This window comes from Aspergillus sydowii, assembly GCF_001890705.1.
Source record: "Aspergillus sydowii CBS 593.65 unplaced genomic scaffold ASPSYscaffold_16, whole genome shotgun sequence".
NCBI classification, from domain to species: domain Eukaryota; kingdom Fungi; phylum Ascomycota; class Eurotiomycetes; order Eurotiales; family Aspergillaceae; genus Aspergillus; species Aspergillus sydowii.
The window spans coordinates 148,906-171,848 of NW_024467874.1; the positions used below are offsets into that span (position 1 = coordinate 148,906).

The 22,943-nt window shown below is 53.5% G+C and overlaps 8 protein-coding genes across 8 annotated transcripts; 4 read left to right on the forward strand and 4 right to left on the reverse strand.

Annotated features, from left to right (window-relative positions):
* Positions 1-1,955, forward strand: ASPSYDRAFT_50845 (uncharacterized protein). Its single transcript, XM_040848164.1, has 2 exons — positions 1-502; positions 549-1,955. The coding sequence occupies exons 1-2, from the start codon at positions 191-193 to the stop codon at positions 1,821-1,823; spliced, it is 1,587 nt and encodes a 528-aa protein (XP_040697148.1). The 5' UTR covers positions 1-190; the 3' UTR covers positions 1,824-1,955.
* A 164-nt stretch (positions 1,956-2,119) lies between these two features.
* ASPSYDRAFT_94550 (uncharacterized protein) lies at positions 2,120-2,722 on the reverse strand (the record flags this gene model as incomplete). Its single annotated transcript, XM_040852984.1, has 2 exons — positions 2,120-2,537; positions 2,592-2,722. The coding sequence occupies 2 exons, from the start codon at positions 2,720-2,722 to the stop codon at positions 2,120-2,122; spliced, it is 549 nt and encodes a 182-aa protein (XP_040697149.1).
* A 1,705-nt stretch (positions 2,723-4,427) lies between these two features.
* Positions 4,428-7,538, forward strand: ASPSYDRAFT_36288 (uncharacterized protein; the record flags this gene model as incomplete). Its single annotated transcript, XM_040845410.1, has 1 exon — positions 4,428-7,538. One exon carries the CDS (start codon positions 4,428-4,430, stop codon positions 7,536-7,538), a length of 3,111 nt encoding a protein of 1,036 aa, XP_040697150.1.
* A 151-nt stretch (positions 7,539-7,689) lies between these two features.
* ASPSYDRAFT_36289 (uncharacterized protein) lies at positions 7,690-9,251 on the reverse strand (the record flags this gene model as incomplete). The annotated part of the gene is made up of 2 exons (XM_040845411.1): positions 7,690-9,041; positions 9,143-9,251. The coding sequence occupies 2 exons, from the start codon at positions 9,249-9,251 to the stop codon at positions 7,690-7,692; spliced, it is 1,461 nt and encodes a 486-aa protein (XP_040697151.1).
* A 5,477-nt stretch (positions 9,252-14,728) lies between these two features.
* ASPSYDRAFT_94553 (uncharacterized protein) lies at positions 14,729-15,447 on the reverse strand (the record flags this gene model as incomplete). The annotated part of the gene is made up of 3 exons (XM_040852985.1): positions 14,729-15,065; positions 15,134-15,273; positions 15,325-15,447. The coding sequence occupies 3 exons, from the start codon at positions 15,445-15,447 to the stop codon at positions 14,729-14,731; spliced, it is 600 nt and encodes a 199-aa protein (XP_040697152.1).
* A 1,490-nt stretch (positions 15,448-16,937) lies between these two features.
* Positions 16,938-18,961, forward strand: ASPSYDRAFT_36291 (putative MFS peptide transporter; the record flags this gene model as incomplete). The annotated part of the gene is made up of 5 exons (XM_040845412.1): positions 16,938-16,941; positions 17,000-17,536; positions 17,586-17,845; positions 17,891-18,490; positions 18,542-18,961. 5 exons carry the CDS (start codon positions 16,938-16,940, stop codon positions 18,959-18,961), a joined length of 1,821 nt encoding a protein of 606 aa, XP_040697153.1.
* Positions 18,962-19,397: 436 nt separating this feature from the next.
* Positions 19,398-20,952, forward strand: ASPSYDRAFT_526709 (HpcH/HpaI aldolase family protein). Its single transcript, XM_040848532.1, has 6 exons — positions 19,398-19,658; positions 19,726-19,846; positions 19,923-20,051; positions 20,124-20,343; positions 20,399-20,515; positions 20,583-20,952. Exons 1-6 carry the CDS (start codon positions 19,591-19,593, stop codon positions 20,735-20,737), a joined length of 810 nt encoding a protein of 269 aa, XP_040697154.1. The 5' UTR covers positions 19,398-19,590; the 3' UTR covers positions 20,738-20,952.
* A 99-nt stretch (positions 20,953-21,051) lies between these two features.
* On the reverse strand, positions 21,052-22,187 carry ASPSYDRAFT_50849 (SDR family oxidoreductase). Its single transcript, XM_040848165.1, has 4 exons — positions 21,969-22,187; positions 21,604-21,917; positions 21,172-21,542; positions 21,052-21,110 (listed from the first exon to the last, which is right to left on the reverse strand). The coding sequence occupies exons 1-4, from the start codon at positions 22,006-22,008 to the stop codon at positions 21,077-21,079; spliced, it is 759 nt and encodes a 252-aa protein (XP_040697155.1). The 5' UTR covers positions 22,009-22,187; the 3' UTR covers positions 21,052-21,076.
* Between the last annotated feature and the right edge of the window lie 756 nt (positions 22,188-22,943).

The following is a 22,943-nucleotide window of genomic DNA, read 5'->3' on the forward strand; positions in this document are numbered from 1 at the left end:
GTCGACGAGTGGACGGACTGAATCGCCCCTTTCTGTGTAACCCTTGCTCACTGGCTGGTGGCACTGCACAGTGCGCCGTCAGATATAAAGCCCCATCTGCCCACGATCATTGCTGCTTCAATCATATTGAACCTAGCGACCCAGTTTTATCTTTGATTTATCTTACACCCGCGTTTGGCCCGATTCTACCATGGCTGCCCCTCAGGACGACGACGAGAAGACTGCGCCCATCCATCTCGAATATGACAGCCATGACCCCCCAGCTGACAACAGCATCGAAGATATCTCTACCAGCTGGTTTGTCTGGCTCGTGTCATTTACGGCGTCCATTGCCGGGGGCCTGTTCGGTTACGACACTGGCATCATCTCTGCTGTCCTGGTCTACCTAGGAAACGATCTCGACGGCCGACCCGCGTCGGAGAATGAGAAACAGCTGATTACCAGTCTTTGCTCTGGTGGCTCCTTTGTCGGCGCGATTATTGCTGGACTTACTGCTGATAAGGTACTCCTTTTGGATCGGCTGCCTGGTCCATGCTGATTGAGAATAGTTTGGAAGAAAGCCTGCAATCTACGTTGGCTGCGTGCTCTTCACCGTCGGCGCAGTACTGCAAGGTGCAGCATACACCATCGCGCAAATGTCAGTTGGCCGTCTGATCGTTGGCTTCGGAGTTGGATCTGCCTCGATGGTGGTTCCCATGTACATCGCCGAGATCGCACCTACAAAGGTCAGAGGGCGTCTGATCGGCCTGAACAACATGTCAATCACCGGCGGACAAGTCATCTCCTACGGCATCGGCGCGGCCTTTGCCCACGTTCCACATGGATGGAGATATATGGTCGGTCTTGGAGGCCTTCCTTCAATCATCCTCGCATGCCTGCTCCCATTCTGTCCCGAATCCCCCCGTCAGCTCGTCTACCACGACAAACCTGAAGAAGCAGAAGCCGTAATCCGAAAGATCTACAAAGGCGCATCGGACGAGCAAATCCAATCCAAAGTCCGCCTCATCATCGCGGCCTGCGACGAGTCCAAGGAACTAAACAAGGACTCAACCCGCTGGTCCAAGATCAAGCTCCTCCATACCAACCCAGCCTACTTCCGCGCCCTCGTATGCGGCTGCGCATTTGCAGTCATTGCGCAAATGTCCGGATTCAACACCCTCATGTACTACTCCGCAACCCTCTTCGACCTCGTCGGCTTTTCGGACCCCGTCGCCGTCGGCCTCGTTGTCGCAGGAACAAACTTCGTCATGACCTGGGTCAATATGATGACCGTCGACCCCATCGGCCGCAGACGTATTGTCCTCTTAACCTCCTGGGGCATGTCAGCTGGGCTTATCGCCGTTGCAGTCGCATTCCACTTCATCCCCGTGGACACAAACACCCTCGCGCTAGAAACAGACACCGTCAGTCCCGCCGCCATCGTCGTCCTCATCTTCATCATCTGGTTCGTCTTCTTCTATGGCGTTTCAATGGGCAACACAGCCTGGATGAACACGGACTTCTTCCCCATGGAGGTTCGCGCAATGGGTACAATGTGGCTTACCTGCTGCTGCTGGGGCGCGAATATCATTGTCTCGAGCACGTTCCTGAGTATGATGAAGGGCATTACCCCCAGTGGGGCGTTTGGGTTCTATGCGGCTATTTGTGGGATTGGGTACATTTTGATCTATTTCTTCTATCCCGAGGTTTCTGGGTTGACGCTCGAAGAGATCAAGGAGGTGTTTGAGCATGGCTTTGGCGTGTCTTATGCGAGGAAGTTGAGGAAGGATAGAAAGGCAGGGATTGTTAGGGAGATTGGAAAGGAGAAGGACGTGGAGGCGTAGATATTTCTTTTATATCTTTTATATGGATCTACGATATGCTAGAACAGTTAGCTCTAGTAAGATAAACACCATTCCGAAATCGGTGAAATACATGAATCACAGGCATTTAAACTATACAAGTCTGTCCGAAGAATATTCAAAGCCACTGGAGAATTAGCTGAAAGCAAGCCAACCAGTTTTATTAAGCCCAATTAGAGCACCATTCCATCTCCTATGTCATAAATACATATCCATATCCATATCCATATCTACAATTGACGCGAACCATTTTATAAAACAGAACAAGGCAGAATGACCTAGAGCAAGACAGCAGCCGCACCAACAGCCATCACCGCGACCGCAGAGAGCTGCACGGAGACAATACCCGCCGCATCCTCAGGCTGGTCGCCGCCAGTGGCTTCAGCACCGGCCTCCTCAGTCGACGAAGCATCGTCAGTCTCACGGGGGGCATCGCAGTGCCAGTGGTCGCCATGGGGCTCGCAGCCGACAGACTCGGTAGGGCTGGGAGCGATGGACTCGGAGCTTTCGGCATCAGCGCTGGATGTAGCATCGGCAGAGTCAGAGCCCGAAGTGGTTGTGGCGGGGGCGTCGCAGTGCCAGTGGTCACCGTGGGGTTCGCAGCCGATGGACTCGGTTGGGCTGGGAGCGAGGCTTTCGGAGGTGGATTCGCTGGATTCGCTGTCGGTGGTTGATGTTGCGGGTGCTTCGCAGTGCCTGGAAAGGTCAGTTAGGGTTGTGTAGACTAGATACGGAGAGTATGGGTAGTACCAGTGGTCGCCGTGAGGTTCACAGCCGACGGACTCTGTAGGGCTGGGCGCGAGAGACTCAGAGGTGGACTCGGTCTCTTGGGCAGCAGCACAGGCCGACAGGGCCAGAAGGGCGAGGACAGAGAACTTCATGGTTTGCAGCTTTTAGTTGATCAGAGATAAGACACAGGTACGAAGGAAGGTGGAGGTGTTGCGGACGGGAGGCAGAGGTGGCAGGACCAGCAATTTATAGCATGAGCCGGACTAGCAGAGACTTCGCTTCATCCATCTGCTACTCGCACCGTCGACTGCATCCCACGCTATCTCAGCCCATTCTCCTTCATTTCTGGGCGGAGTCCTTGGCATCCCCAGGGTCCCCAGCCCCAGCCGGCGAGACGAGAGAAGGGCAGTCCACGAGATGTCAAGCCCTAAACAGGCTATTGTCCGAGATGGATAATCGATAGCCACTGCAATCTCGCGTCAAGAGGCACCCACAGCTGTCTCCACCCAGGGAACAGGGTTTCTTGCGCGATATCACAGGCCGAAGTGATCCGCATCACCAACCGCCAAGACCAGTCCCTGGAGGCGCCAAGGATGCTTGAGAACCTTGGGGATTGCCCAGACATCTCCGGCCCACTTTATCCTGAGGGGTCTGTGCCTGTAGGATCTCGGAGAGCTGTCCTGCGGCGAATCAGTTATTTGCGGTTGCGCTGCATGCGCAGGGCGTTGTTCACCATGTGGTGCTGCTGCAACCCTGCGGCGAGACAGCCCCATAGCGCGACCTTGGTGAAGGTGCGACAAGACTCTCTGGCCTATCAGTTCGACTGTATTCCGGAGTGAAGGGCGGATTATGCCGAATAAGACAGCAATGTTGGTATTTTTGAAGGAGTGTTGGGTGATGGTGGCCTGCAAGGTACCATGAACGTACCCAATGTTTGAGGGCTCAAAGATGCACAGTCAAAGTGACTGCCTCCATTGCTACCCCGGGGTTGGTTCACAGTGGACGGCGTTTTCTGTCATATTGAACGGAGTTTCCCACTTTGAGCACCCATCTCTCCATCCCTCACTGGTACTGGGCCATAATACCCCGATAAACTGATCTCAATTTCTTCCTATCTGATTGAAGCAGCTTCAACCATGCCAGGCGGCCTCACCAAAGATGATCATACTCACTGCAAGAGCAACCGAGCTGTGGTAGTTAAATTGTGTCAAGCTGATACCTGATCCTAGTCGAGATTATGGTGGTTCGGGCCAAAACCTGTCCAGTCTGCCGCTATGTGGGTTTGCTTCTATGTTGAACTGAATATTCTACCATCGTCATACTGATTGAGTCCTATAAGAATATGCACCGGCCCACAGACATTCTGCCTTGACTTCTACGCCTCTTGGGCTTGAGCTGTCCAAGCCCGGTTTTAGCTTCGAAGATGAAATAACAGTAGATCATGAAAAGCCAGTTCATTACTCCTGCTACCACATCGGAGCAAAAACCGTCTGCAAAATATCCAAAAGCGAGCCATATCCAAAGCCGTTCTGGGTCCACGGTCTACGCACAGCACGCACACCCAGCCACACTCTCCAACCTCAGTTGATTTATTAATTAGAAATCAAAGAATAACAAAAAGAAAGGCCACAAGGAACCAGATGCTTAGGTACGTCGAGAAGTTTATTTGAATGGAACATGGGCAAGAGTCTGCCAGAGAGTTCACCTATCACCGCGAACTTCCCGGCCAAGACCAGGCTGAATAGCTGCATATCATATCAGCCATCATTGGTCCACGTGTATCCGCAATATGGACCTGAGCGTATTTAACGCCTGCCGGTGCCTCTTATCCAAAGGCTGTGTCCAAGTACGGGCGAAATGACATCAATACAGCGAGTCGCGGCCAGTGCAGTTCAGCTCAACCCCGAAGCCAACTTCTCTCTGTTCCACGCAAATTTCGATTTCTCCTTGTTCAAATGTGAGGCCCCGGCCGAGCTGCTGCCGCTGGGGGAGTCTCTCTCCAGGCAGCGGCGAGAGTTGGCAGAGGAGGGCTCTTTCCATATCCTCGCGCGGCGGCTGGGCATTCTGTTCGAAAAGGTTCTCCCTGAGGTGCCTGCCCTGCTGAAGGCTTACGGTACCCGTGCCAGCGAGATTGCATCTGAGTTGGACAAAACCGGGGCCCCGTCGAAGAGCATCGCGGATGGGATTTTCGGTCCTCATTTGGGTCTTGATACCACGACAATCTGGGCTGGCGCTACTAGCGGCAGCTGTGCATTGTTGATGCATCCCCTTGCCTGCATGCTGGCTCGGATATGGTCGCCTCAGGAAGCAACTGCAATCTGGGTTGAGCTTGTCAATGATCGGCGCCAGGAGATCAAGAACCAGGCCATGGAGCGTGACACGGCGAGTAATTTCTTCGCTCAGCAAGCAGCACTCTACGAGACCGACTGGTCTAATCTGCAGGCCTGGGACGCCAGCGCCCGTGCATGGCTCCAGGTCGCAGATAATAGCTCGGTCAAGCAGCAGCAAAAGCGCGTCGAGCTGATTGCCAATAATCTGTCGGTGGCAGTCCAGACTCAAGTGACCCCGGATGGCATGACAATCTCAGCATCTGGCAAAAGGATGGTATATGGGAGTGTACTTCACAACTTTCGTACTGCACTATTGGCGCTTGACAGCTTGGTATCAGGGAAGCCACAGCGCATACTGGACGGGGGAGTCCTGCTCGGGCTTACCTCGTGGCACCTGTATCCTGACCTGGTGATCCTTGGACCCAAAACAAAGGATGTCTTCCAGAAGGATCTCCTCGTCGCCCCCTGTGGAGTTGCAACCCTCTCCATTGCCTACGATGAGGATCCGAATGGCAACCAGGATGGCGTTTACTGGTCGTTGCCTCTATCCAGCCTCCGCTACTATGGAACCGTTCAACGCGAGCGGTCCTCCTTCCGGGACTCCAAGAAATTGTCATTTCCCGAGTTCCAGGCGTTGATACTAGGTGCTTCGCTAGGTAGTTTAGACGGTCTTTCTGCGGCTGCCGGTATTCTGAAGTGTATCTGGAAGTTCAGTTTCAGCGTGTACCAGGACACATTACAAAAAGTGCAGAGGACCCCGGCTTGCCTAGACTGGTCAGTAAAGTCTCACGTTATAAATATGGATATCGGGAAGCCCATGTGGGAAATGCCAAAGGAGGGAATACCCCAGCTTGGAACTGTGATGGAACATCTCCATATCCTGTCTCCGTTGATAGGAGGCATCGAGCTTTATTTATCCGGAGCTAAAGAGGAGTCGGCAAAGGCACTACAGCTCATTCGATACGGTGCAAATTCCGCTGCATCTTGGATAGGGAACAAGAGGCATAGCTCCGACCCTCCGTTCTTCGGTGTTGCGGATTTGGCATTTACCCTGGGAGCAATCCGGACATCAGGAGATAGAGTGCGGGTCCTTAAGAGGATCTGGCAATCGCATTGCTCCCCGTCAGAGGGATGTATTATTCGCTTCTACAGGGAAGACAACACATGGGGCTATACATCGCTTTCGTCGACAAAGTGTGCTACCAGCGGAAAGAGAAGTAGGAGAGAATATGAGTCTGAAGTGTACGAAACTGACACTATCAGAATCCCCGATGATGAGGACTGGACGTTTGTGTCTTCCAAGTCGGATGGCTTTCAGTTTGGTTCTGTTTCGGGGGATTACTATGCTTGTGATGTGCCGGAGTCAATAAACGACGAATTGCATGGCGATTCATTCGATGCCTTCATACGAGACGAGCCCAAAATGGCTACACCGGTAATATGGGACCTGGTTCTGGGGAATCACGGCCTGGCTGGTGTATACACAAGGCGCGATAGCACACCAATAGCTTGTGAGTATACACCACGGTCGACTGTCCCCCTTCCGGACCTCCTGGAGCTGGCTAGCTATGGATGCTTGGATCTGGGTATGGTGATGGAAGGGATAAAGGGCTTTCTCGCGACCCATCGTCCGGACCATCACTTCTCTCTCCTAGCCCTGGGTCGGATCATCGAGCACCACAAGCGCGACCTCCCACATATCAAAGTGCCAATGAGCGTTATCAAGCAGTCACCATGGACCTGGAGCTGGACAGGTATAGTGGTGGAAGAGCTTAAGAGCCAGCACTATACAGCTGCGTCTCTCGCGCGCGATGGAATCATTACAGACAAGATATATCCTAGCCCCCTTACTCGTCAGCAAGCATTTGCGTCAATTCTCCAGTTTGAATCCGGCACGCTATCAGTGCAGGTAGACGAGATGGATAAAGTTATGGCTATCTCGAGTGGAAATTCTCTATTCATTGCTCAGCGACTACTAAGCGATCCCATCCCACCAGACAACATGGCGTCCTGCGCTGTGGCACACGCTTTTGGAAACGTGGGAAAACCAGGCATCGCTTTACTGTTTGCGCCGGAGCAACCGCTTGTCAGGGATCATGATGTCGAGAGGTGGCAGGTAGTGAATCACAACCTCTTCGATGGCAGCCAGGCCGGAGGTGTGTTCGACGGGTCCTCTTTACACATGTCCTTTACAGGATGGGAGGGGCCCCTGAGAGTTCGCGGGCCGTCTGCATTCAGAGGTATGGAGGCGTATAACCTCGAGACGAGAATCTCCATGTATGACCAAGGAGAATGGGTTGCTGATCTGAATATTCTTGAGTCGTTGACCTCTTCACCCAACCTCAGGGTCTGCGGAGTGCATTGTAGACAGTGTGGCCATGATCCATCTATTGCAGCCAGTGGCGCAGAGCTCGTTTCCATCGACTGCTGGGAGGAGCTCTTGAGCACAGCAGACAAGCCGATGGTGCTGCGGTCTGGGTCGTCGTGGATGGTGCGGTTGACCGGGGTCAGCATTGCCTATTCCCGGGGGTTCAGGTGCTTTCTCCTTCCTGTACATAAAGACTTCTGCTGGACATGCGTCGTTGAAGAAGCTGAAACGGGGGAAGCCAAGGATCAGAAGTTATTGTTCGTATATTAACAAGACATCTAGGCTTTAAGCCAGTTTATAAAGGACAGGAATATATATATATAGGAGTATATCAAAGTACACCACGCTTCACGTCACCATCGCATAGAACGCATAACAAACCCATAACAATAAAAAAAAAGAAAACAGGCTCGCCAAAGAATCACTCATCCCATAAACCACCTCCCTCCCCATCCAGCAACAACTTCCACTTCTTCCAAAACCACGGCGAGACCTCCCAGCTCCTCAAATCCCACGGCTGCCCGCCCTCAGCCCCAGGCTTACAAACCAGCCCGCCATCAATAATATCCATCTTCAAATCCGCCATATCCACCAGATGCGGCAGGGTCGCGCTCAGAATGATCGCGCGCGAGCGCAGATCCGCCATGGGGATGAGGTCGAAGAGCGGGTGGTGCTGGATAAGAATCTGGGGCAGCGTAGGGCGCAAATGCGTCGGGATAAAAGGGTTCGCTGCGATAACTTCCCCCAGGAGCGACTTGGGGTCCGTAGACGCCGACTGCACCTCCTGGTACCAGGGGGACCCCAGGGAGGTGCAGTTCAGGCCGAAGAACTGGTCCACGCTCATGCCCAGGCATTCGGCGTTGTACATTGTTCCGGTTAAAAAAAAAGTGCGCAGGGTGTTGAGTTTGTTGATGTAGGGGTCTGCTAGTTGTTTCGTATCTGTATCTGTATGGGAGTTCGAATTGGGATTGCGATTGCGACTGGAGTCTGGGGGCTTGTTGAAGTTTGGGGGGTCGTTTTTTGATTGATTGGATTGCGGTCGAGGTTGTGATTGTGGCGGCGGCGGCGGTGCTGGTGGTGCCAGGCAGTCAGGGTCTGGCTCTGCTTCGGCGTCGAGGTCAGGGTCGATGACGATCTCGGGGGATGATGAAGCCCGCGGTGAGGGCGCGGTTTGAGACGGGAGAGGCGTTGCCAAGGCTGGTGGAGGATGTGAGAGTGGGATGGGAGAGGCAGGGTAGCTGTTAGGGTTGTGCTCTGGGGTTCCCTGAAAGGAGAGCAGGAGGTCTTCGTCTATCGGGCCAAGGAGGTCGTCGATACTGGATACGTGGGAGTCGAGATCTGAGCCGGACGCCGGGAAGAACGCATCTAGATCGTGGAAGACGTTCTGGGCATCGAGACCCGGCTGGATGGATCCCGGGTACGGCTGCGAGTGCTGAATCGGCTCATCGAGGCTCATCGAGCTCGAACCATCAGGGGTCGTGACGGAGATAGGATGTGGATGAAGCGGCAGTGGGTCGGGCCCTGCCGCAGCAATGGGCAGATGGTGAGGATGGGCATGGGTCGAGGGGGTCAAGATCTCGCCATCTAGACCCTGAACAGGAAATCTCAACGACGGCGGCGGCGGATAAGCAGCAGGAGCAGCATGCAGGCCGGGGGTCGACTCTGGAGAATGCTCCACAGGCGGCGGGTGAGGCCGCAAGTGATGGTAAGCGCTAGGGCTGCGGTGCTCGTGTAGTTCTCGCTGAGCCTTCTGGCGCTCTTTCTGGCGCTGGCCTGTTGTTGGCTGCAGTCAGCGGTGCTATTCGGACGTTGACCGAGCCTAAGGCAGGATCGAGTAACATCAACGAGGGCTGGAGTCAACTCTAAGAACTTACGGTACGCGCGCTGGGCTTCCCTGTTCTGAATCTTGCGAGCCTCGGTGATCACCCGCTTGGGCTTCGGCCGCCCTGCTGAAGACTGCGGCGTGGTCGAGGACGGATGCATTGCGAGCTGGCTTACGGACGACAGTGCTGGACTGCAGAACAGAGGTTCTGATGAGAATTTACGAGCAGAACTGGCCGTAGCTGACAGGGAGACGCTCTGCTAGTTGTACCACCTGCGGTCTTGCAAAATGGCCCCCTCGGGGAGCCCGGGGCCCTTGGCTGCGCCCATTTGTCATTTTGTTTTCTTTTCTTTCCACGGCTGATCTCCCACTCGTCGCCCGGATCCGGCTGCCCAATGGGGTGCCTCCCTGCTCGGGCCCACCCGCCCGCTCTGCCGTATTGGCTTTTGCAAATCTGGAGAATTTGCAATTGGCTTACTATGGGCCGGCCAATCACAGCACGTAAGCCACACATTGCTTACCTATACGACTATACGACCCTCCATGAGCCCATGGAACTGCCCGGACTCACGCGCGGCTCCGGGGCCTTCTCCGAGTCGGAGCTTACTCACCCGTCTACCGTATGGCTGCAGAATGTCCGGACGATGGACATATAATGTAAACATCAACATCCGCCACCTGGTAACCTTTAGAGTACAGCCGCACGAGGCTGAGCCAGCATCCAGCAGCACAAACTCCTCCCTCGCTGGTCCGTTCGTCAGCCCCTCCTCCGCACCTGCTGGCGAGATCATCCCCGGAGCCCACCCGGCACAACGCCTCGTTCTCCGGCGCATATCCGATCTGCACCACTCAGCCGCTCAACAGCAACTCAACAACTAATAATACGTGCTGGCCCGATGGGACGCCTTATATGGCCGTGTCCCAACACGGAGCCGCAATGTCTGCAAAGATCCATGATACACGCTAGCCTAGCCGCATCAGGTAGTAACTCCCTAGCCAATCAGAGCGCCCACAGCCGCGGTAATTCCGGCGCTAGTACCTCGCATAGTTTCGGCTCACCCGCCAGTTTTGTTAAGAATGGCATGTGGGTGTTGCTGGCAAATTGTTGCGATTTGGCGAATTACCGTGAACCGACGCATAATGGATCCTGCACCGGAATTGGTTCTGAAGACGCCGCATGAATATGTCCCTCACGGTCTCGCTGGATCCATGGTGCCGGGACTCAGCTTATCAAAATAACTCGATATCGTGATCGCAGCTTCATGCCACACGGGAATGCCAGAGGTCTGCCACTGCCGTGCGTCTACCGTGTCGTCTATCAATTTGATTCAATCGCGCTGCCGATCGTTGATGGCGGCACCGCGGCGGGTTCAACGGGCGCTCTGTTCGCGGGCTACGAACTAATTCCATTCAGCTCGCCATGCCCCTGGGTGTAGGTTACTTTCCCTTGGGACCTGGCACTGAATGATCGCGATGGCTGGCTCGTTGCTTCTTTCTGCCGACTACGTGGTGGGGACTGTACAGCTGACGCAAAGCGGAGCTCCGAAGGGCCGAGGCACCAGAGGGTGTCATTGTCATCGGTGAGAATGGGCAGGGGAAACTGATCGGATTCCGGCAGCAGTGGGAGTCCGCGGCCGATAAGGAGTTGCCTACTTTCCATATTGGTCCGTGTCGGCGTCAGCGGACGCCGGTGACAGACTGGCAGTGGAGATGGAAGGTGGCCAGGTTGGGGGATCAATGGCCCTGGAAAATTGCGATTTGCAAGAAGATGGACGGTGTAGAGTGAATGCCGTGGTTGACCGTAATTGACCGTAGTTGCCCGGGGTTGGGCGGCTGGAGGGAGGCGCGAAACCGAGTTGGAGAGCGCGAAGAGATCAGCGGGCTGTTTCTTGTTGGTGATGTTGGTGAACCTGGAACGTGGAAAGCCAAAGCCAGTCGGGCAGCGTGACCTTGAAATTTTGGTGTTTTGAAAAAGTGACGGTCTCGTTGGCCTCATAGACCTGGACACTCCACAGGGATGGGTCGACGTGGGTCGAAACATAACAAATCCCGGGCACCTTCACTATTGGAAAATCCCATTCCAAATCACATTTTAGAGTTATCTCAAATCCCAACAGCAGACGTCAACTCCGCACTCGTCTTGCTCATCACCGCAATCCTCCGACCATGTTGGCTGTATATCCAATGGGCTGGTTCAACGTCGACAATCGATGAGCCTCCCGCCTCCGTGTCCCCCCTGGCTTTCCCTGACTGAAACGAACCACGCCCTTAGGCTTGACAAGTTAGCGATTGGCGGCCAATCAACATTCTATGCGCTGTTGGGGTCTCGAATCCGGTTTCCAGCTGAAGCCCCGGCTAGCCGTACTCGTTTTTTAACAAGCGCCTGCAGTTCCCTGAGTCAAGTCCGATGAAGTCGCCAACGGAGTAACCCTGACACGGCTGATAACCGACGGGGATGAAGTCGTACCCAACTCTGACGCGTTGATAACTGATGACCATCGAGTTACCGTGGCGGCGTGTTTTATACAGGATAGACAGTTAGGAACACCAATTATGCAAGAATCCTTCGAGTCATGCCTTGACTGTGGATTCTGCAACAGCTGAAGACAATAAGGGCTGAAGCGTCAGTGAAGAGGAGCACGAGGCATCGCTAAACCCAGCCGGCCAACTTCGTCGAACGACGGACAACTTCGATTCCTCGAGACGCGCCGCAGAGTGGACCCTCCCCAACTCGGATGTTGCCAGGAGGCCCTAAGCCAACCTTACTTCCTCTTGGACTCACTTACACTCCTGCCGGATCGGGATGATGGATCAAGCTGGATCTACGCTTGTCATTAAAGATTGTCCGAGCGCGTTCTGCCCTTGACCCTTTTACCCTTTTACCCCCGACTGTGTTCGCTGCTGGAAGCCGTAAAAATAGAACAATTGAGGGTATCCGCTAGGGCTGTGCTCTGTGCAAGTGCACACCGTCGCAGGTGTGGCTATGTACTGCACCGAGAGTAAGTGGCCGTGGTGGTCCCTATAGGGCCAGCTGAGCCTCTCGTGGCTGGGTATACTTCGGCAAAAACATCGTCAGCACCTTAGTCGGACTAACATGCCAGGCACCGGCCAGACCGACACCAAGTAGAACTGGGCTGGATGCCGAACGAACTGAAACGGCCGGTGCGCATTGAGTTTTCCGGCCTGCCAGTGTGAAGTTTAATGGCACCCGCAGCGTAACTATTAGTGTTTGCTGCTGGAAGCCTGGAAGAACAGTAATTTGCGAACCCACAGCCCTTAGGAAGTCAGATGAAGCCAACGGACCCATTGACCCAACAGCTAGGCGAGCAGCGAGATAAACGGCCCCCATGTAGCATCGGATCCACCGCTAGGTCCGGAGCCGGAGTTCCAGTCTGTGATGGCTCCACTATGGTGGCTCGAACAGCGCTACTGTGTATCTCCGAAAGTAGCCTGAAAGATATTGAGATGGATGTGACAGCTGTGAAACGCATGGCATAGAGAGTAGCGATTTATCCGTTCATTCCGGGTGTCTCCAAGTTGCCTTTCGCAAAGTAAGGGGGAATGGGCCTTCACGTACAATATACTTGGTGGACCATGCACGGTGGCGATGGGATCATGGGGGTTTATCCGTGGATCTGCAAAGTACAAACATACGAAGATCGCTGCCCCTTCTCGCACTTCGCCGCACCTATCATCGATAGCATCTTATATCCGGATCTACATCACACCTGGAGTGGCAGACTGTCGGATGCCGTACGCTTGACAGCGGACCCTCCGTTCCTGTGTTGGTTGTTGGTTTTCGCCCTGATCGAGTGTCCACGCAGTCGAACAGTATCAGAAACAGCGCTTTGTAATTCTCAAAACAGAGACGGGGGGACTGAAATACCGGACCGTTGAGGGAATTTCGCCAAACGGACCCCAGTGGACCTCATGTAGCTATCTAGAACCTGATCGCATCCCACACAAGACATCTGAGCCGACTTTACGCGTGTGCCGGCGTTCAAACCGCCCGTTTGGCCCCGACACCCCCGGTCTGTACGCATGTTCTCCCCGACAGAGGGAAGAAGGCATTGTGATTCTCCTGAATGCTATACAGTCACGATTTGCATCATGCCATCGGGCGTGCGCCCAAACGCCAGGCGTCGACGCCCCTGATAGAAGCTCAACTTCAGCACCCCACAAAGCCCGGCAATCTAACGCCAGAGTCTCAACACGAGGGGTGGCCATGTCTTTGTCCCAAGACACCTATTGACGTGAGGGATATCCTGAACCAAGAACGCAGCTAGTCCTCGCCGTCGTCCCCTGAGAACACCCAGCGCCCCAAGCTGAGCACAGCGCGAACATCTCTGGCTCTCATCTGGACCAGAGCCTTCATCATGCTGAGATTAGGACATGGCAAACTTCGACACTGTCCATCGACGGGAGGAGACGCGATGCCGCGAACATGCCTCACCGAGAGCGGAGACACGGGAGGGAGGTTTCAGATGGTTTAGCACTCGAGTCATACATAAGAGACTCTCGCCATGAGCACGGCATAAACATGACACGAGCATGAGCACCGGCGATTCAGCGAACGACGAGGCAATCATTCGATTTACCTGGGTGATTGCGTCGCGGTTCCCGAGACTCTATCTAGGGTTGCAACCTGCACTGCGCCAGCTCAGTTCTGCTTTTCCTTGGTTCATGCTACCGTCTCGTCTATCAGGCTTATGAACCAGCTCCTGGACCAGCGGTCTCGTTCGTACAAGGTGAATTTGGATGGTCGGTTGTCACAAGCTAGAGTGGACTCCTGCTCTTTTGATAAGACAAGCACTGCAAGATGTTGGGTCGCTGGGTTTGAGACGCAGAAACAAAGAGGCGAAGTAGCGGTAGCGCACACTGCGTATTTCTGATGGAATTCTCGCAGAGCCGACGGAGGGAAATGGAGGGAGGTTATCTCGCGCATCGAAGACGGTTATCCATTCAGTCAGACACGACCATATGCACCTTCCTTCCCCTTTCGAAGAGCCGCCAGTTTGCCATCGTACCCGTGTTAATTCGGCTGACAATATCATATTTCCCTTTCGATAGGATGTTGTATTCGACAGCTTTAGATGCACGGGAGCACTGTCGTTCCGATACCGAAGTCTCTTGTCGAGAGGGTTTTTGCGACGACCATACTCAAGGCGACTGGTGGTAGTTCACAGATAGAGCTTGATTCTGCTTCCAGTCGGTCGGATCGAACTCCTTCAAACATTTACCTCAAATACTGTGGAATCCTCTTGGCTAGCGGTTGCATCTGACATGGTTGAGATTCCATGCAGCAACGCCCACTAGATGTTGATAATGACGGTGTCGCTAGCCCGGGAGGCAAAATGATATTCTGTTGATAAAGCACATCCTGAATGAAGCGATGATGGGTAGCTGGGAAAACAATCATGACTGTTGAAATTGAATCTGCCTCCCATCAGCATTCACAGGAGGCCATATATTTAGACCACCGACACTCAAACAGACATGCGCGACGAAACGGAAATTCAGGGTTCATGATTATTCCCAGATAAACCGAAATAACTCTTTTATTAGCTGGTCAACATGTATTCGGCATACGGCCATCGCGATGCCCATCTCCTTTTCCCTCCTTCGCCCCACACCAAGACTATAGAACAATACCAATTACCGCAGCGACGGCTCCAAGAGCCATCCCGGCACCCGCAGCACCAGTAACCCTCGGGACACCACCGGTCGGCGTGGCATCAGAGCCGTTGGTGTCGGAATCAGTGCCTGTGGTCTGCGCATCACTCCCCGTCGCAGTCGGTGACGCAGAGGTTTCCGCAGGAGTAATGCTCCCCGCAGTTATGGTGACGGGCATATACGATATACCTTTACTCACGACGAAACTTTCGGTACCGGGCTTGCCATACCCACCGGCTCCCATTGTCCGGGTGCAGGTGGCCTTGGTGGTTCCCTCTGGGGTGCACTCCATGGTGATCGTGCTGCAGTCTGTTAGTACCAAAAAAGGGCAACCAAATATCGCAATATGATACAAGACATCGATACTCACGGGTCTTCCTTCGGATTATTCCACCACGTAAAAGTATCCCCAGCTTGGACGGCCGTGACATCATTGTTGAGACCAAGGGCGCAATGCTGGATGTCTACTGGACGGTGGCAGTTGAGAGAATAGGTTGTCGCCGTGGCGTCCTATTCGTGTCAATACGTTTGTAGAGAAAGTGATAGCTTACATTGTGTTACGTTGTTGATGATCGATGCTTCCACCTGGCGACCGCTAATGCCCGCAGCCAACATCGATGTGACTGTCGATTCTGCGCACGCCAGCGAGGCGAGTGCTGGAAGCAGGGCCAAACTAAGCCGCATCGTGGTTGCAATATGAATCTGACTGATGCGAAATGAAAACAAAAACCTGGGGATTGGTGCAGGGTAAATATTCTGCTGCGGAGCTGCCAGGGGCGCAGCCTGGCGGGAAATTCCGACTTGAGGCCAAGGAGGAAAACTCGGAAGCCGCCAGAGTTAGTCCGCGGAAAAAAAAAAAAAAACAAAAAAACCGACTTCGTGACAGTTTCTAGCAGGCTGATTGGCACTGCTTAAAGTGATCCTTGGTCCATCCTGAACTGTTCCTTAACGCGATCCACGCTGGCGGCTCTGAAATGAACTCCACCATGCCATCGATCGAATCGAAATCTGACACTCAGGAACAGGTATATCGGGTGCCCGATCTTACATTGTGTTTGCGCCCGCCGAAAAGTACTGTCCCCTCTCTATCCAAGCCGAGGTCGCGTTGATTGATGAGCCGTGGATAAGTCGTCTCACCAATATGCAGGCTAGCAGCGCCGCATCGTGGAACGCCCATCACATCCAATCAGGCCAACTATGTGTCCAAACGGATAGACAGTGTTATTTCAGTGGGTCTTGGCCGTTGGAATCTATTTTGTAGTCCATATTTCTGAGATGAGGCCTCCATTCCACCCCCTTCGTGATCTGCCTGGTCGTCAGTACTGTCTACAACCTCGCAATCGAGCCAATCACGAGCAAAATGGCCCTCAAACCACTTGTTTCCCCGGTCATGCGGTGTAGAGGTATCGATAAATATGGGTTACATCGTGAACGGCGACGCGGTTACCATTATGGACGGCTGGGAAAGAGATCCATCGGTCGTTCAAAGCGTTGCATGCTCGCTTCATGGGACAGCCAGTGCTTTTTGTGGCTGGATGACAAGGAGGACATGGCAAAGAGCGATGGATAGTGATATACAGGTCTCGCCGATGGCAGTAACAGATGGGAAGGTCTTTGGGGTGTTAGTTTGGTAGGAGCTGTGTTGATGTGATAAGAGTTAGAGCATAACAAATTGACACAATCTGGAGACCCACTGACTTATCTTTTCTTTGTCTGAGTGTAAATATTATTTTCACTTTCAATTCACTTCCAAGTTTCAGCCTCGAACAGTTAAACTGGGGACCAGCAATGCTTAGCGAGCTTATGATGCTTGGTTGGCCATGGCAAATCCTTTCACCCCCTGGCATTTTCTGGCGCACTCTGATTGCATGGGATCCAGACTGGCCTGCAGATAGGAATTGCGTGATAGGCGTCCCCTTATCTTTTCTTTCGCTTGTCCGATTCCCCGTTCAGCAATTGGCTGTGTCCCTGGCCGCCAGCTCGAGCACTAACACAAAGGGTTACATTTTAGGGAGCACGCGATACTGCACCTGAATCGTGTCGACCAGGTCTGCTCGTTGTATTTGAGATATTTAAGATGCTTGCCATCCAGCGACGATCGTTTCCTCTTGCTCCTTCATCGCGATCTTTCTTGACTTTTGGTGCTTGTTGTGCCTGAGCCCGAGTCCATAACAATGGGTGCGATTTACCCAGTTGTCTTCAAGTCGTTGGCTACCGTACTGACCTTGATTTGCAGCTGTCAGCGAGCCCAGTGAGAAAATCGCCTGTGTCCCTGCCGTTGAGGACGCTGCTCTCTCCGCAGATGACTACGAAGATCCCACCGAGGAGGAGTTGAAGACCCTGCGTCGCGTCCCCGGCAATCTCCCCATCGTCGCCTACCTCATCTGCATCGCTGAATTCTCCGAGCGCGCATCCTACCTAGGTGTCACCGGCCTCATCTCGAACTTTGTCAATCGCCCTCTGCCACCTGGTGGTAATGGATACGGGGCTCCTCCCCGCGGCACCCAGCAGACCGCCGGTGCCCTGGGCATGGGAACCGTCAAGGCAAACGCTGTGAATCAGTCGTTCAGCATGCTGGCCTATGCCCTGCCAATGGTTTTTGGATACTTCTCTGATGCGCATACCGGTCGCTTTAAGATGATCTGCTGGGGTGTTCTTGTTTTCGGTGCTGCTCACGTCCTTATGGTGGGCGCGGGCGCGCCCACGCTGCTTGCCAACGGTAGCGCTAAGGCGCCATACTTTATTTCCTTGTATATGCTGTCGATTGGTGCAGGTAGGTCGCCATTTTCCAGTTGAATGTGGTTGGGTGCTAACGACCGCAGCCATGTTCAAGCCAAATGTGTCGCCCCTGCTGCTCGACCAGATGCCTCGCGACAGAGCTAAGATCAAGGTGCTGAAGAGCGGCGAGAGGGTCATTGTCGACCCTGAGGCTACCTCTGAGCGTGCCATGTTGTGGTTTTACCTCCTTATCAACATTGGCGGATTTATGCAGGTTGCCACCACATACGCTGAGAAGTACATCGGATGGTGGCTGGCGTTCATCCTGCCGCTGTTCCTGTACATCCCGCTTCCTCTCGTCCTGGTACGACGACCCTCGATGTTGTTGGATCAATACTAATCCGCACAGTTCTACCTTCGAAAGCGCCTCGTCTTCTTCCCTCCCGGCGGCAGCGACCTCCCCAATGTCGTCCGCATCCTGGGCATCTGCCTCAGAGGAGGAGGCATCTTCCGCATCGGCCGCCACGGCTTCTGGGATGCAGCAAAACCATCCGTCATCGCAGCAAGAGGCCAAAACATTCGAACACGGTGGGACGACCAGTTCGTCGAGGACGTCCGCCGCACATTCCAAGCAACAGGAATCTTCTGCTTCTTCCCGATCCAGTACATCAACGACAACGGTCTCGGACAGGCGGCCAGTTTCCTATCCACAATGCTCGAGACGAATGGTGTGCCGAACGACCTCATTAGTAACTTCAATCCGCTCAGCATCATTGTCTTCGCACCTATCCTGAATTATATCCTGTATCCGGCCCTCCGCCGCTTCCATATCCACTTTGGGCCTGTTGCACGTATCACTACCGGCCTGGCTATGTCGTCCCTTGCGGGTGTTGGATATACAATTATCAACTACTACGCGTATAAACTCGGTCCGTGCGGTAAATACGGCACATCGGACAGCTGCGTTGACGAGGACGGTGTTTCCCTCGTTGCGCCAATCACTATCTGGGTACGCCTTCCCCCGGAGAAATAAAATAGAGACACAGCTAACTGGTAACAGTGGATCGCAATACCTTACGCCGTCGGCGGCATATCCGAGCTCTTTGTCAACGTGCCCGCCTACGGAATTGCATACTCGCGCGCCCCCAAGAACATGCGCGGTCTCGTCTCCGCAATCAACCTGCTAAACACCGCCTTTGCATATGCAATCGGGCTCGCCTGCTCCTCTGTCATTCGCGATCCCTATCTCACGTGGGATCTGGGTGGGCCTGCCATCGCTGGTGGCGTTCTCACGGTTATCTTCTACTTTATGTTCCGCCATATCGATAAGGAGGAGTATGTGCTTAGTGAGAATGCGGAGTATAATTTGGAGTTGGAGGGGACGAAGGGTGTTGTGCAGGACAATGAGAGGAATAAGACGAGCAGTGCGGTGCCGAGGATCGCGGAGAATGAGGAGTTTGGCATATCGCCGAAGCAGTGATGACTCTTCTTTATCTTATTCTGACTCTGTCTCAAATTTACTGGCGTAGTTGGTGGTTGACTGTTTGGTGTGGCGTCCGTGTGGATTTCCATAGGGGTATATCCAACTTGTGAGACGTACAAGAATAGGAATAATATCACTCTTGAGTGTTATCCTTGTCCATCCTTGTCTTGGCGTCTGTTTGGAATGCTGATATGTAGACAGCTTTCTTTGGTTCATGCCCATGAAATATATAGTCGTCATACCAGGTTAGATCATAAAATCCGGATCCTGAAATAAGAGTGGACATACCTTCAGCGCAGTATCCGATTAGGTGCCGGATAAGTACTATACTCCCGAGTATAAACATCGGCAGCTGCTTTTCCGAACGGCGGCACACCGGCAACTTTTCCGGGGTGGTTTTCGGGGGGTATTTTGCCGAGACCGATTCGGAGAAAGACCGAGCGACCGAGGAGTCAACAGTCGAGAGTCCAGAGTGACTGCGGGGAACTCCCCGCCATCGTCACTGCATTGACTGCATCTTCCCCTCCTTCCATTCTGCCACCTCTCACTCTCCTCAAGTTTTTATCTACCATTCTCCACATACCTTTCATCCTTTGGCTTTCCATACTCGAGATTGAGATACAACAATGGCTGTCAGCACTGCTCTCAAGTCTGCCCTGCAGAAGACATCCACTGCATACGGTTTCTGGCTCACGTGCGCATCCTACTCCATGAAGACAGGCGCCTGACTGTGTATTCTGAAGCTGATGACATCCATCCAGACTCCCCGGCTCCGGCGTTGCAAAGACAATCCTCCGCTCAACAGCACAACACGCAAACCGATTCAGCTGGGTTCTGGTTGATGCCGAGCACGGCCTGATTACTGATCGGGATTACTATGAGGTCTGTCCCCTATCATAGGCTTAGTGGCTGGTGTGAGTGAGTGAGTGGTTGATGGAAACTAACAGTATGTATGTAGTTAACGAATGCTGTCGCTTCCGAGGGCGCGAGCCCGCTTGTCCGTGTTCCATGGGGCGAGGAGTGGCTGATCAAACGCGCTCTTGATGCTGGGGCGCATGGAATCGTCACCCCGATGTGTCATTCTGAGGTGCATCAATCCAATCATTTGTCTACCATTCCCCTGCTTTGGAAATGAGGTTGTTGACTGGTTGAAAAGGAGGATGCCGCCAAGGTCGTGAAGTACTGCAAGTACCCCCCGACAGGATCTCGAGGGTACGGGCCGATGTTCGCGCTGCATGCATTCCCGGGTGTCGCTGGGCCGCAATACGACGCGGCTGCAGACAGTGAGACTGTTGTATTTGTGCAGATCGAATCGAAGTCTGGCCTGGAGAGCGTGGAGAAGATTGCTGCCGTGCCGGGGTTGGATGGTGTGCTGATTGGTGAGTCTATATCTGGGTGAACTCTATACCAGCACACTCAGCTAATGCGATGCAGGACCTTTCGACCTCGCCAAGCAAATAGGTGTCCAGCGGAGTGGACCAGAGCACGAAGCTGCTATCCAGCGGATCCTGAAAGCTGCCAAGTCTGCTGGCAAGAAGGCGGCTATTTTCTGTGCGTTTCTCCCTCGTCCAGCTTTTCCGACGAGTTATGGCAGTGGCGATGTTCTAACAGTCAGCAGGTACCGATGGTACAGACGCGCAGAACCGTGTTCAACAGGGCTTCGATATGGTTTCGATTATCACAGACGTTGGCGTCTTGAGCGGTGGTATGCTGCGCGAGCTTGGAGTAGCGAGTGGCCAGGTTGAGGGAGGGAAGCCTCGTGATGGATACTAGCCGCGTATCTGCGAGCATTAGCGTAACTGTATGAGTGATACCAAGCAATTTAACACCACCAATTGTCTTTCACAGCATAAGGCCGATCTCAAACGAGGGAGGCTAGGGGTCTATTGGGTGTCTCGAGCTGCAGCTCAGTTGCCCATTGTAACTGTTACTAGAGATGGTTCAACAACTGCCCATCGTAGACGAGATGGGATCAAGAGGCCGAAGTTACTATGCACGTACGGCCTTTTTGTTCAAGTGATAAAATACCTGAAGGTGCACTCGATCTAGGCCTCTATATTGTATGATACATATCTATGGCGATTTATACCGGCTATGTACAGACTTGGTAGACTATTGAAAAGCTTCCAGAGCTTCGCCATTCCATCTATTCCCCGTCAGCGATACAAAATTAATGGATTGGAGAGAAAGAATAGAGCATAACTTACGAGAGATACTTCCCACTCAACGAACTCTCCGCCCCAATAACAGCCTTTGCAATAACATGCCCAGGCTGCTCCGGGCTCAGCAACCCCCCACTTTTATGGGCCGAGGTAAAGAAAGAATGGAACTGGGCGTCCATAGTAGTAACACGGTCTTCGCGAATCTCGCGCTGCATCTCCGTGTCGACAATGCCCGGCTCAATCGCCAGGGACGTCACCTCGGGCTCTTCCGCCCCGAGAGTCAGAGCGAGATGGTTCATTGCGACCTTGCTTGAGCCATATAGGCCCCATCCCTTGTATGCCGAGACAGACGCCCCGGATGAAGTGAAGACCATCCGGCCCTTGGATTCGCGGAGGGCTGGAAGGGCGGCTTTCACCTGGAAGATATCACGATATCAGCACTAACGCCGTGGAAGGCGACTCGGTGGGGTAACTTACGAAAGCCACCAGGCTGAAGAAATTCACATCGAACCCGTGCTTCCACTGCTCTATATCGGCCACGGCGATGTTCTCCACTTGGCCAAGCGCGCCGTGGTTCAGAACTAATCCATCCACACGCCCGAACGACTTGAGGGCGAGGTCGACGGCCTTCTGGCCGAGGGACAGATCTGCGAGATCGCCGTTCAGCACCTCGACCTGCTTGGGGTACTCGGCCTTGAGCTTCTGCAGGGGCTCGGCGCTGCGGGCGACCACGACGACGTTGTGGGATTGAGGGGCTATGAGCAGGAATTTGGAGACTGCGAGACCAATGCCTGGATCGGAGGTTAGTTAAATCGTTGAGAAAGAAAGAATTGGGGGCTCACCCCTCGAGGCACCGGTGACGATGAAGGCTTTGGGTGACATTATGACGTCTGGAAATACAGAATGGGACTGAGAGGTGCAGTTGGAGAAGGAGAGAAGAGCTGGATTGGAGACTGTGCCTGCTGAGTTGCTGCGTAATCAACACGACCCACCCAGTATGAGTCATGCCTGCACAAACGACGAACCCGAATTATCGCGTATATTTAGTTATTTAGACTGTCATCTATTGTTCTTGGATCTACTGTATAGTAACAGTTACACCGCTTCGTTGCGGCGGGACGGTCCGGGCCTGCATTCCACTGGATCATCAACCACAGCTTTCGTTAATTAACGACCTGTTGTAGTCAGACCTGGATAATTATACCGTAAGTTAGATGTTGCCAGGAGAATGAAACAGCAGAGTCCAATCCTGAGTTGTCATCTGCAGTGTCCAATCCCGAAGACCATCGCTCTGCTCGCGAAGCCTGCAGCAACAGAGCCTCGCAAAAGTAAACATGCCCTTTATGGCCGAGACCAAGGTCCAGACCGTCGAGTCGACGTCCGGACTCGATCTAGAACAGGGTCTAGAACAGAGTCTCGCTCTCCCCACGTTCCTGGCGGGCCTGAGGGTGAAATTACGATGATAAGCGCGCAGGCCCCTGCATCCTTGCGGTGTTCGTGAGGCTCGACAGTTCGAACTGGATGCGGTCTCTGATGGGGTGGCCAGCCTCACCGCTTGATCTGTGTCCTTGGTGTGGTTACTGGGTCTGTAGGTAGTTGTACTGACAGCACAGCCACGGACTCTGATCCTTTTGGTTATTACTCGTCTCTTCGGCGGTCTAGCCTTGATGAATGAGTCTGTCAGTAGGCCATAATTTCGCCAATGCTTATTCTGAAATGGACGGATTGTCCTTCTTGAGGAAAGCTACATGGTAATGGCCCAACCACTGCGGATCTATCACCAACGCACATCCTTCGCTCTGTATACTCCATATGGG

What these genes read in the sequence shown, in the direction of transcription:
- ASPSYDRAFT_50845 (XM_040848164.1), top strand. Translation starts at nt 191, where the DNA reads ATGGCTGCCCCTCAGGACGACGACGAGAAGACTGCGCCCATCCATCTC. An exon ending in CTGGACTTACTGCTGATAAG is followed by an intron (nt 503 to 548) that starts GTACTCCTTTTG and finishes GATTGAGAATAG; the next exon opens with TTTGGAAGAAAGCCTGCAAT.
- ASPSYDRAFT_526709 (XM_040848532.1), top strand. Translation starts at nt 19,591, where the DNA reads ATGGCTGTCAGCACTGCTCTCAAGTCTGCCCTGCAGAAGACATCCACT. An exon ending in GCATACGGTTTCTGGCTCAC is followed by an intron (nt 19,659 to 19,725) that starts GTGCGCATCCTA and finishes ACATCCATCCAG; the next exon opens with ACTCCCCGGCTCCGGCGTTG. An exon ending in GTTGGATGGTGTGCTGATTG is followed by an intron (nt 20,344 to 20,398) that starts GTGAGTCTATAT and finishes AATGCGATGCAG; the next exon opens with GACCTTTCGACCTCGCCAAG.
- ASPSYDRAFT_50849 (XM_040848165.1), bottom strand. Translation starts at nt 22,008, where the DNA reads ATGTCACCCAAAGCCTTCATCGTCACCGGTGCCTCGAGGG. An exon ending in CGTCACCGGTGCCTCGAGGG is followed by an intron (nt 21,918 to 21,968) that starts GTGAGCCCCCAA and finishes CCTCCGATCCAG; the next exon opens with GCATTGGTCTCGCAGTCTCC. An exon ending in TCTTCAGCCTGGTGGCTTTC is followed by an intron (nt 21,543 to 21,603) that starts GTAAGTTACCCC and finishes GATATCTTCCAG; the next exon opens with GTGAAAGCCGCCCTTCCAGC.